This window comes from Salminus brasiliensis, chromosome 1 (genome assembly GCF_030463535.1).
Source record: "Salminus brasiliensis chromosome 1, fSalBra1.hap2, whole genome shotgun sequence".
Lineage (NCBI taxonomy): Eukaryota > Metazoa > Chordata > Actinopteri > Characiformes > Bryconidae > Salminus > Salminus brasiliensis.
The window spans coordinates 52,618,106-52,631,316 of record NC_132878.1 but is presented as its reverse complement, the minus strand read 5'-3'; the positions used below and the strand labels follow the sequence as shown (position 1 = coordinate 52,631,316).

The window sequence follows — 13,211 nt, the reverse complement described above, 5'->3', positions numbered from 1 at the left end:
AAATAGATAGATAGATAGATAGATAGATAGATAGATAGATAGATAGATAGATAGTTTATCTGGGACCCCATAAACTTGTAAACATCAATGTGTTTATTGAATAATGAGTGGGAATCATAAGCACGGACCAGCTCTGCCAGGTATAGCATTTGAAAAGGAAAAAAGCAAACACGTGCATAATATAATATAATATAATATAATATAATATAATATAATATAATATAATATAATATGATATAATATAATATAATATAGCAGAGCAGCGGTCGTTATGGTCGTGTTATCAGTTAAAGTCCTTCTCTGAACGCGCTCGTGCGCAGGTGTATGTCTGTTTAAAGAGCATGTGTTTTTGATCCCATAGCTCCTCCCCTATTTTCCACCCGCCACGCTTTCTCTCTCGCGCTCTCTCTCGCTCACTGTGTGACTCCGATCTGACTTATGATCCCCCTGCACCGACCGGGGGTCTTAATTTTGAGGCGGATTCTGCAGCGAAGCTGATCTGAGGTCAGGAGAACCTGAAGCCGCTCGCTCGTGCCCAGCGGAGCCCCGCCCCCCTCCGCTCGCCGGCCGAGGCGAGCAGCGAGCGAGCTGCCCCGCAGAGTAAAATGGCCGAGAAGCAGAAGCACGAAGGCAGGGTGAAGATAGGACACTACATCTTGGGAGACACGCTCGGAGTGGGCACCTTCGGCAAAGTGAAGAGTTAAGTCGCTTCGCTTCGCTCTGGCTTGTCGCTGTCAGCGCGGGGGTTTGGGTTGTGGACGCGCGTTTCTCTCTGTGTGTGTGTGTGCGATTTTTTTTCCCCCGTAGTCGCTAACGTTGAACTTGCCGGCGGACAGTTTACGTAGTTTACGCAGCGAGTTTTTGCGCAGTGCCTGACACAGTGGACGGCTCTCGAGCAGAGAAGTGGCGTAGTGCTGTTGCGGAATGCACGGTCACAGAGCTGGGCTCTCAGCGAATGTAACCGCTGCGTTACTCTGGGGCTAAGTTTAGGGGGCTGCAGAAAATGTACTGCACTAAACAACAGAGCCTCCTGCTCTGCTAATCTTTCTACAAGCATGGGCTCATTTATAAGCTTATCAGCGATCAAATGCGCAACTTGTCATTTGCAGATATTGTAAAATAAAAAACTGCCTTATGTCGTAGTCTGTTTTGTATCGTGGTAGACAGTGTATTATTCTTATTATTCTTATTCTTCTTCTTCTTCTTATTATTATTATTATTTCAATATTATTTAATAATAAATGAACATTTTAATAATTGCTTTTGCAATGTTCAGCCTACACTACACAGATATTGTAAAATAAAAAACTGCCTTATGTCGTAGTCTGTTTTGTATCGTGGTAGACAGTGTATTATTATTATTATTACTATTATTATTATTATTATTATTATTTCAATATTATTTAATAATAAATGAACATTTTAATAATTGCTTTTGCAATGTTCAGCCTACACTTCTTGTAGCTGTTCTAGCTACCTGCAGCACATAGCTACGATAACTGAGAGTTTAACGACATGTTGACAAATCAATAGGCAGTATCTCCGCTGGCTAGTGGTGTGGTCATTATATATGAGAGGGGTGGGTTAATTAGCACGTAAGCTAACACTTCTTTATGCCAGCATAACAGCTGGAAGTGGGACTAGCCCATCTGTGCTGGTAATAAGACAGTAATAAAGGCTCGCGATGAGACCAGATCGAAATGGTGACGAAGCAGCCCTTTATTACCCCCAGCTGGACCTCCCATTATGGGTTTTCAATGACCTTGAGGGGCAGTGAAGGAATTTGGGGTCACAGTGACCACCGTGAGCTAGAGCAGCTCCCGAGCAGCGCTCGCTTGCTCTGAGACATTGCGTCAGAACGACGTCACACAAAAACACCTGCCAGGCGGTATATACGCCATGTATAGGCTGCTGTCTCCATTGATGTGTTTATTCTCATTTTCTGTGTGCTCTTACTTCTTACCTGCGCTCTTAAACTCATTCGAGCTGTTGTAGGACTCTGGAATGCATCATGCTAATATCTCACCTGGATCCTATAGATTTAAGAGTTTTCTTTGTAGGACGAGAAGCCATAAAATGATGGCAGCAAACTACTCAAACATTCTCCTAGGAACACACAGCTCACACCATCCCAATATTTGATGTGATTTGAGGCTGAATTTATTCCAGTTGCGATATCTGATCCAGCATTTTCTGCTGATATCCCCATCGATCCTCATCAATACTGCTTCTTACGATTGCATTAAACTGCGTGTTTTCATGCACCTTGCTGCTTTTCTTTTGGACATGGAGCACCAGGTCTTTAGGCCTATTTTACGCACGCTATCATGCCCGCATGCCTTAGACATACTTTTAAACAAGAATGCACAGAAGTCGGACTGATCACACCAACATACGCTTTCTGCATGTACTCTGCATGTATGTCTTCATTTAATGGGTTTGGGAATGAATCTGTGGGCGGCATGAAGCTCTTTAGGAATACAGGCCAGTTTAGACAGAGTCAGTGGGGTAGACTCTGTCAATTCTGCATGCCTGGGGTGTCATTGGAGTTAAATGTCCAACCAGGGACACATTTGTTCACATGTTGAGGGGCGTGGGTTGCGAAGGACAGGCTTACAGGAAAGCACACTACTTTGCCTGGACTGCCTTTGGTTTGGAAGGGCACATTAGTTCATAGCCGGGGTGGGATGTCTTTGGGTGAACGGCTGATTTTACTGGTATTTGTGAAGCTTACAGACTTCCAAAACCATTTTATGGTAAATGTCCCTGTTTTGGTGAAAGACTGAACTCTAAATTCTATTCTTGGTTTCTAACAGCTGACTGGAACCTGCTTACACCGGGGCTCATTCTCACAGTCAGTGACGTGTGTAGGGCTTGTAGGAGGCCCAGAGAGACCTTTTCTCACAGTGGTCTCACCCACTGGAAATGTAATGGAATGGTTGGTAACTGTTTGTTCAGTAGCTAATCTGACATGTAAGGCCTTCAGTGGAGCTTCTGGAGTCCTAATCAGTAGGAGAGCTTGCTTGAATGCATAGAAAAAGACAAAATCCTCAATGGATCATTTTCCACTTGCCTTTTTCTTTTAATGTAACCATTTTCTTTCCAGCTATGAATTAACAATAAAATAAGAGTAATGCTACAAAAATTCTATTGCAGATTGTATTTTTTTGTTATCTAAAAAATCGCAGAAGGACGGCCATGAGCTTTCCCCATTGCTTCGGCCCTGTCATACTTTTTTTTATGCTCATAAATGGCATATTTGTCTGTAGCAAATCATCCCATCATTCTATGATCTACACATTCCCATTTCAAATCCCAAGATGTTTTTAGTAGGCTTTTATTGCTGTTTTGCTGTCAATGTATGCTACTTCCAATTCAATTTAATAACATAAGTAGTAGAGATGGGCAATATTACGATATTTTATCGTATCGGGATAAAATTTGTTATTTTGGTGTTACAAACAGTGTAATTAGACTGGTTTAATTAGATAAAGAGCAGCAGATGTTGCATAAAAATGACTCTATTCAGTGCAGGAAAGTATCTGAATAGTGGTTTATAAGAATCTGTCGCTACAGATGTTTTTAGTCAGTGATTTACATGTATTGTGATACATATTGTGAAGAAAAATCTTTAACTACATGATGTAGTATTTTTACCATATCGCCCAGCTCTAATAAGTAGTCAGATTTACATTTGGTTGATGTTGTGTATCAAGCCTGCACTTCTGACTTCTGCATGTCATCTTGTTTTGATGTTACATGACAAAAAAGTAGTAAGAATCTATAGAAGAAACACAAGACTGCACACTCAGCTGTTGCCTATTAAATTTAGTAATACAAATGATAATAATAACATCTTGCTCTACCTACAAGCACAACATACAGTATCCTCTCTCAGGTTCACATCATGTTATGTTTGTCTTTATAAAGTCAGGACTGGGAAGCTGAACAGTGAAACAATGAGTTGCCCTTTGTTCCTGGGTTTTGTTATGGCTTAAAGCAGGGTGTCGCTGCCCCATGGTGCTGCGGTCCGGTTTCTTTGCCTTCATACTGGTCTTTCATCAGCTGTGTTATGGGAAACAGTCGGTGGTCTTGTTACAGCAGAGTTTTCATTGGGTTATGTGTGTTTGTGTGTGTGTGTTTGTGTGTGGGTGTGTGTGTCTTCATGTCAAACAGTCGGAGAGCACCAGCTTACAGGACATAAGGTTGCTGTTAAGATTCTAAACAGGCAGAAGATCCGCAGTCTCGATGTGGTCGGCAAAATCAAACGAGAGATCCAGAACCTCAAGCTGTTCCGACATCCACACATCATCAAGCTGTGAGTGGAAAAGAGTGTGCACACTCACAAGCACTTAAGAATGGGGAAACTGTGTGTATTTAGAGTTCAGAAAGTCCCTCCGGGCCTGTGATCTCCAGCCATTTTCCATAATGGGAGATTATTAAATAGGCCCATATTTCATCCGCAACAACAGTCATTCACTTATCCTGCTGTATTATTATTACTCCCTGAGGAACTTAAACTTGCTTTTTTAGATCTTTGAATGCAGTCTCAAAGTCTCAGACAGAATGTCTAAATATTTTTGCATGATTATTTTATCCATAATGATACATTCTCTCTTGACTCGAATGTTTCAGAAATATCGACACTGTAAGTACACTACTTTGCAGCAAATACAGCACAAACTAATATATACTGTCACTGTCCAAATACTTATTATACTGTATAACAATATAGTGTTGCCTATTAACCAACTCCTTCTAGCAGGGTAAGGACAAGGGTACATGGTAAGGACTTAACATATGTCTCCTCTGATACATGCCAAGCCAGCCTGTTGCCAATGCGGCACTGCTGGGCAGCTGACAAAGCGTCCCCAGCTGACAAAGCGTCCCCAGCTCTGTACCAACCAACATTGCTTTAAGAGTGATGAGAGGAGCGGGTACCATCAACCCACCCGGAGAGAGCACAGCTAGTTATGCCTACTCAGATTCTGGGCGCTGATGGCAAAGCAGCACAAACATATTACTTCAACCATTTAGAAATCACAGCCATTTTTACACAGCACAGCACATTTCCCCCCCCCCAGGCTTAGAGTAATTGGACAATGAACTGATAATCCAGTTCATGGCTATGTGTGGACTAGTCTTTCTTTAATTTGTGACACTTAAAGAAGATAAGAAGTTCTGGAATTTGTTGGGGTTCAAGTTGCATTTGGTAGACATTCATGGGAACTCTTAATATGTGGTCCAAAAAGAAACATAATAGACCTATCAGAGAGATAGCAGAAACATTATGAGTGGCCAAATCGAGAATGTGGTGCATTCTTTAAAATGCTCTGCAACACCAGAAGACGACAGAGGACAAATGAATTAACAATTTAATGATCCGATGCATACGACATGATCTGTTAAACAAGGCGGAGGCACTGTTATGGCACGGGCATATATGATTCTGTTGTCTGAACTTAATCAGAATCTGTATAATTATTATTTTGTTCATTGGTCCAGCTACTTTTGAGCCTGCAGAAACGGAGGGACTATGTAAAAAGTCCTTGAATTAAAGATAAAAGTCTACACTTCTGTCACATATTGTCCAAATACTTATGAACTTGACTGTACATAGATTATTAGCTGTTAACTGTACAAATGGTACCTTCCAAAATATAAACGTTCTTGGTGTTTTAGTGATTGTGTTGTCTTTTATTTTATAAAATGGATCGAGGGCTGCTGTTGTGGCTAACGGATATGCTTTTCTGCAGTGACACAGCACCCTAGGACACATTCAACATCACATTCAGACATTAACACCATCTTTTGGATGCCATGAAACTTACTTGCGTTACATATCATTTTGCTAATAGTTTAGCTATAGTTTGATAATTAGTCTGTGCATGGAAAGGAAGTAAAAATAGCTTTCTGCTACCGCAGTTAGTAAAATAACAACTCTGCTCCTGCACAGGCCGAACCAGGCTACAGGCCAAAGAGATAAAATAGCTACGTAATCTCTTTAGACTACCTTTTATGTCTGTTGCCTGCTCTTTCTCTTTCATTCTCTTGCTCTCTCTCTCTGTGTGCAGTCAGAGCAGATGAGAGGACTGGGCTGTAAGACGCCCTTTATCCCTCTGCCTTATCCCAACAGCTTCTACACTTCCTCCCCTATTTGTCTCAGCAGCACTTCAGTTGCTCTCGCCCTTCTCCTCGCTCCCCGGCAAGCTGAGCTGGGCAGATCAGAGCAAGGCTTCCCAACACATCCCCCTCCCACTGTGAATAGTCTCCTAGCATCAGAACAGCAGAGAGCTGGTGACGGATGAGAGGGGACATAGACGCAGTTTGCTGAGGAGAGGGTTTTCCCCTCCTGTGAAATAAGGGTGCACCCATCAAGCTTTGCGGTGACTGGGCACATTGCGAGCTGCAGCAGTAACCCTCCTGTCGCATGTCCTCTCTCTCCGAGGGAAATGACATACAAGGGAAATGAAACACACCACAGCCGGAGGAAAGAGCATGCCACAGTTAGCCCTGCGCCTGACTGAACATGGGGGGCGCTACATTGGCTAAAGGACAGGCAGTGTTGCAGAAAGGCTCCTGTCAGATCGCATCGACAGTGATGTTCATTAAATACCCAGTTTGACCTTTTACTCCACATGACCTCTCAGTGCGCATACGGCAAGGAGCCATCAGTGCTATTTACTTTAGCAGTGCCAGAAGATGACAGCTGCTGTCAAGGCAATCTGAGATTAACCATTAGATGTCTAGGGTTGTTGTTGTTGTTTTGCTATACAATCAGTTTTCAATACACACTGATTTAAATGAAATCACAATACACTAAAAATGAATTAGATATGAATTGTAGATATTAGATATATATTGAACTTTTTCTGTAATTTAACAGGGACTGTTATTCCTATTTACCGAGGAATATTGAATGCACTCTCTTTTTCACATACATATACCCTCATATTGCAGCCGTATGCCATATATACCTAAACTTACAGAACTGGAATGGTACTGGCAGCCAAATTACCAGCCACAATGTGAACTTTAGCAATCTATTGCTTCTATAAAAAAATCCTATTAAATATTTAGAGACAGGTTGCTTAAAACAAAGGTCCCGTGGGTCTCTGAGTGGTTTAGCGGCCTAATGCACTGCAACTATGACCCAGTGGTCGTGAGTTCAAATACCGAGCCATGCCGCTTTGCCATCAGCAGCTGGAGTCTGAGAGAGCACAATTGGTCATGTTGTCTCTGTATGGGTAGATGGCACTCTGTCCCCTCATCACTTTAAAAAGCAAGGTTGGCCGGCACAAGCATCTGTTGTGGGACCTGACACTTTCTTCTGAGTGCTTTACTCTGAGCATTGCTAGTGCTAGTGGAAGTTACGAACGGGTGGGTAAAGTGGCAGTACCAAATTGGGAGAAAAGGGGAAAAAATCAACAAGTTTATTTTAAAAACAAAACAAACAAACCAAAAGAATTGCTCTGAAAATAATTACTGTAATTACTGGTGACATTTTGACCTCTTTGGCTATAGGCTTGACCTGGATCTTCTATAATGCACCATTTTACAGCAACCTGTTGCATTTAATGAGTATAGTAGATTACTGCAGTGTTTCTGCTTTTATAGGTACCAGGTGATCAGTACCCCCACAGACTTCTTCATGGTGATGGAGTATGTGTCTGGAGGAGAGCTTTTTGATTATATCTGCAAGCATGGAAGGGTAAGAATGGCTTTTCTGTACTATCCCACTATGTTTGAAGGCTTCTAAATGGCATGTTGCCCTAATGGCCTCTAGCTCTGTGTGGCACGCTAGTATGCTGTATGTGATTTAAAACTAAGGTATAAATACTAGTGTAATAATACTGTACTGATAATAAATAGTAATAAGTGCCACCTTATGATATTATAATACAAAATGGCTTATGGTCATGACTTGGAACCTGCTTTTGTACTCCTTACATTGGAGTTCAGATGAACCTTTGACCTGGGTAAACCATGATAGCCACAGGGTCATGCATATTTAGTGAACTATGCATGGCTGACTGAGCTACTTATGGACTGGGTCAGTGGGTTCAGGGTTAGGCCTCAGACTGTGTGTATTTGTTCTGCCTGCACTGACATTGTGCTTGCTTGAGCAAGTTGCAGAATGCAGATGGGTATTTTGTAGTATGTGTAATGGGAGCTGTATCAGATGAGGGCGGATTGATGCTTAAGCACATTGTACAGAGTACACGACAGTATAGGAAGACATTATAATGCCCTTAAAAAGCCAGAAGTGGGTAAATAACCAGCTGCTAATGATTACATTATTAAATAATACTAAGCATTTTCCAGATCCCATTCATTTGTGTATCATATAGTGCTGTATAATTCCAGACAGGTCTCAAGATGAAAAACAAAAGGCCTCAGTCTTGTCTAGTCAATGTGGCTTTTTGAACTGGCCTTGAGGCATGCACTAAAACAACAGGCACACACGCACAGATTTCACTTTTAGACATCAAGTCTATTTTGTGCTTTTCCCCCTACAAGCATGTAGAGAATGCTCTTTCGTGGCATTTAGCTCATGACCATGAAAAGTATCTCAGAAAGTTTCCTCTTTGTCATGTGACTCTTGGTGTACCATTTCTTTTATTTTTATGTTCAATGGTGCACACTACTCTGTTGCAATATGGTAATAACCAGCTAGCTAATTAGCAGTTGTTAGCTTGTTAAGTTAGTTACCAGCTTTCGGCTAGGTAAAGACATAGCAATTGACACTTAAAACATAGTGCAATTATATTATATGATGCACAAATAAAAGTGCTCTGAAAAACATTCAGCTCACCATACCAGGTACTGCTTAATGATGTAGTAAGTAGCAGCCAGTTAATTACCAAATGCTGGCTTGTTATGGGCATGATAATGTTCCCACATACTGACCCTCTTCTCTTCTGTGCAGGTGGAGGACAATGAGGCACGGCGCTTGTTCCAGCAGATTATCTCAGCAGTGGACTACTGCCACAGACACATGGTGGTGCACAGAGACCTGAAGCCCGAGAATGTGCTACTGGATGGCAGCATGAATGCCAAGATCGCCGACTTTGGTACATTAAGAGAAAGAGAGAGGGAGAGAGAGAGAGAGAGAGATACAGAAATGTAGCAATATTTAATATTTATTAGTTCAAGTAAGAACTCCTGGCAATCCTACATTTTCATTCATACTATATTTCTATTTTGATGTACAGTGCTGTAAAGAAAAATTTTCACGAGAATTTCAGACCATCTGTTCGTGAACTGAAGCTGAAGCACAGTTGGGTCATGCAACAAGACAATAATCCAAAGCACACAAGCAATGCTACCTCACAATGTTTAGATTAGAAATCAAAACTTTTAGACTGGCCTAGTGAAAGTCCTGACTTAAACTTTAGATAGAGAGACAGACAGAGAGATGGATAAGAGATAGATTGAGAGATCGATAGATAGATAGATAGATACATAGATAGATAGCAGCCAGTAACAATTGCACAATACAGCACAGTAATCACAAAAATGACGCAATAACAATAAATACAATAAATGTAAAAAAATATCCATTTGAAACCAACCAGGGATCAAAGGCAGTTATAAAGAATAAGGCATAAAGCAGACAGATGACAATACTGAATAAATATGTGCATATATTGGTATTTAAGTGTCAGTAGTGTCCAGGAGTGCAGATGAGCAGGATGTGCAGTAAAGTGTAAATAGTGCAGATTAAGCCTAGGATTAAACCATAAATTGTATTAATCAGTTACTACAGGGACGTCTGTACAAACTGGTGAGGTTATTCTCTGGTTGTAGAAGTTTGTAATAACACTTTTGGCCACCAATGGGCTATAGACTTTTTAAGGGGTTACAGTTTTGCAGCTGTACCCGAAATGCACCATGGAAGGCCAACAAATATTACAGATCTGAAGCAATTTTGTAAGAAATAGTAGACCAGAACTCCTCCACAGCCTTGTGAGACACAACAACTACAAAAGTGTTTGGTTGCAGTTAATGATGCTAAAGGGGTGTAACTAGCTCTTGAAGTAAAGAAGGCAGTCCCTTTTTCACACAGTGGGATTGGGTGTGGAATTTTCTTCACACTATTGTGTTTTTTGTTCTCTCACAGTCCCTTTTATGCACATTTAGGTTTTAGTGAAGATGTGAAGTAGTTCCATATTTAAATTGTGCACATATTTAGGAATTCAGATCAGGGTAAACACTTTTACATGGCTTTGTACATTATGATTTGAATAAAAAAAGAAAAAATAGAAAAAATATATATATTGTCAACATTTGCTTTTATGAAAACAACAGCTTATATGAAAAATAAAAAGCACAAGTCAAAAGTCAATACACAAAAAAATGCCTGTAAAAGCACAATCTGCAGAACTGCCACGAAAGATGTTTTTCTTTGCTGACCTCTCAACCCAATTAGCGTCCGATCCTAATTACTGTCAAAAGCCTGGCCTGTTTGATGTTAATTGTGGCTGTCTTTTTTTATTTAAGGCTTGTCAAACATGATGTCAGATGGGGAGTTTCTGAGAACAAGCTGTGGATCACCTAACTACGCTGCTCCAGAGGTCATCTCTGGAAGGTGAGAGTCCATGACCTCTTAAACCTGTCACATTCTCAATCTGTGAGCTAGACTGACTAGAATCTGCAGGGTCATCAGTTTACTGTGGCTGCTTAGCGGTTTGTGCTGCAAAGAGAACAGGTAAGCAGTACTAGAGTTGCGAGTAATCCACTTTTTTGTATATACCATCTCAAGGGAGTAGCATAAGCTGCACAAGTAGCTACGTTCATGTGGCTTTCGAACCTCTCTATTTTAACCGGAAAAACATTCAAATACATTACTTCCATTTGCAACTTCTATTTGCACTGCTCTGAACCTAGAGAGAAGCTGGTTAGCATTAGCTTAGTTAGCAGTCTGGCCGAGGTATACAGTATACTAAATCTATTAGCTCTATACTCTAGTATTTGATGTTGGATTAATTTCTTGACACTACTGATAAAGAGCTAAATTCAGTGGTATATAAATATAACATCATGGTGGATCAGGTGATCAGTTGCAAGTAGTAAATTATGGCATTTAAACAGCATTTCTCACTGTGGCTCACCTTAACTGAGGTCAGACTGGACTCTCTCATATCAAATTCAAGTCATCAAATTCATTGCACCAATCATCTTAATGTGATGAATGTGGTCATGCTCATTTTTGCAAATGGCTAATAATAGTACTGACTAAACAAGAAAGAATGATCAAACAGGCATGACCACTTGCTAACAGGAAGTAAAAGCACTGAGAACAGAAAATATTTCACAAAACATTTAAATGCATTCGTTCATTAATTGTTAATGTATTTCCTCTTCTATTTAAAAGTTACGGTGGACTTGAATTGTAGAATCTACACAAATTAATACACAGTATAAAGCTGTTGGTCAAAAGTTTACATACAATCAGCAGTGTCATAAATGTCAAAGCAATATTGGGATTTCAATGATTTTTTGACAGAAAAAGTCTTAGGCAGAGTGAGTATTCAACACTTATATTTGTCTGACTACTACTTTCCCCCAGAAGAAATTTTTCTTTGTCCCTGTGATCAGCTGAAAACTTGAAGGTGTATATTTTGGAGGCGGGACTTTTGGGCCTGTAGCCTGTCAGCCCATGGTCATATACAACTAGCTTGACAGTAGACAGTGTCACTGGTGTTTTAGCAGCTTCCAGTTCATGCCAGACTTGTGCCTTGGTGGTCCTTGGGTTGTTCCTGACCTTCCAAACCAATTTCCTCTCAGCCTAGGGTGAGATTTTCCATGTTTTTCCATGTTAAACACTTTTTACACAGTCCCCCTCATTTTAGGGCACCGTAACGTTTTGGGACATTTGAGATCTAGGCTTGCATCTTAGCTTTCAAACACCATTTTCAACTACTAAAGACAGTAGCACACTGAATTTTAAGGTGTATAGGAACTAAATACCCACAAGCCCATCCTACAGCAAGATAATGATCCCAAACACACTGTTTTTCAAATGAGAAGTTCTTGCCAGTCATATGATTTAGATTTAACCGAGCATGCTTTCATATGCTGAAGAGTAAACGTAAGGGAACAAGGCTTCGAAACAAGTGCTGAAGATGGCTGCATTAGAGACTTTGCAAATGTCTATGAAATGAGATAAGCAGCAAAGTTCTGTACTGTACCTCTTCTTGCTGTGTCCTAAACATTATGGTACCCTGAAATGAGGGGGGTGTGTACTAAGTGTTATAATTTCAACATGGCGAAATTGCAAATTCCCCTAAATTAAAGTCTGGAATGTGTGCTCACATCTGATGGGTTTGATTAGAAATGTTAAACTGTAGAGCAGAGGACAAATGTAAAAGGACAAACATTATGGAGGGCCCTGTATAATGTTTTTATCATTGCGACTTTAGCAAACTGCTGTTTTTGATTCAGAGAGCAACTCTGCTTTCACAAGTTATCATTACGCTGTTAGAGTGGGATTCCATGCTGTTTTAGGTCAGAGCCACTTCACAGCCAACCGTAAAGGTGGCAGTGCTTTCAAAATCTATGTGCTGCCTAAAGTGGCAAAGATCTAACCCACCCCCCACCCCCTATATATATATAGTAGTTGTATTTAACATATTAAATCTTTACAAAAGGTTATTATTAGGATATTACTGTAATATTATACTTGTTACATCAGCAAATGCCCAAACAGTCAGTCACACACCTGTGTACTTCCGCAGACTGTATGCCGGTCCAGAGGTGGATATCTGGAGCTGTGGGGTGATCTTGTACGCGCTCCTGTGTGGCACTCTGCCCTTCGATGATGAGCACGTTCCCACACTCTTCAAGAAGATCCGCGGAGGAGTCTTCTACATCCCTGAATACCTCAACCGCTCTGTGGCCAGCCTGCTGATGCTCATGCTTCAAGTGGACCCTCTAAAGAGAGCCACGATCAAAGACATAAGGTCAGAAAGCTCACCACCTTCCGTGCCTTTAAGTTACAGCAGATTTCAGCAAAAGTCAAAAGACATTTTTGTATAAAGGCGTTGGAGACTATAATTTTGTCCAGTAACAGTCTCTATTCTTCTGAAAAAGCTTTGCACTAGATGTTGTAATATTGCTGTGAGGATATGATTGCATTCACCCACCGGCGCATTAGTGAGGTCAAGTGATGATGTTGGATGATGCCCATCCCAGAGCTATTGGATGGA

General features: G+C 40.8%; 1 protein-coding gene across 1 annotated transcript in view; it reads left to right on the top strand.

Annotated features, from left to right (window-relative positions):
• Positions 1 to 413: 413 nt before the first annotated feature.
• The window catches only part of prkaa2 (protein kinase, AMP-activated, alpha 2 catalytic subunit), a 19,068-nt gene continuing 6,270 nt past the window's right edge, over positions 414 to 13,211 (top strand). Inside the window, exons 1-6 of the mRNA XM_072682493.1 lie at positions 414 to 699; positions 4,177 to 4,318; positions 7,618 to 7,711; positions 8,930 to 9,074; positions 10,504 to 10,591; positions 12,741 to 12,965. Of these exons, the coding sequence (XP_072538594.1) occupies positions 606 to 699; positions 4,177 to 4,318; positions 7,618 to 7,711; positions 8,930 to 9,074; positions 10,504 to 10,591; positions 12,741 to 12,965 (788 nt within the window). The 5' untranslated portion in view covers positions 414 to 605. The remainder of the gene's footprint in view (positions 700 to 4,176; positions 4,319 to 7,617; positions 7,712 to 8,929; positions 9,075 to 10,503; positions 10,592 to 12,740; positions 12,966 to 13,211) is intronic.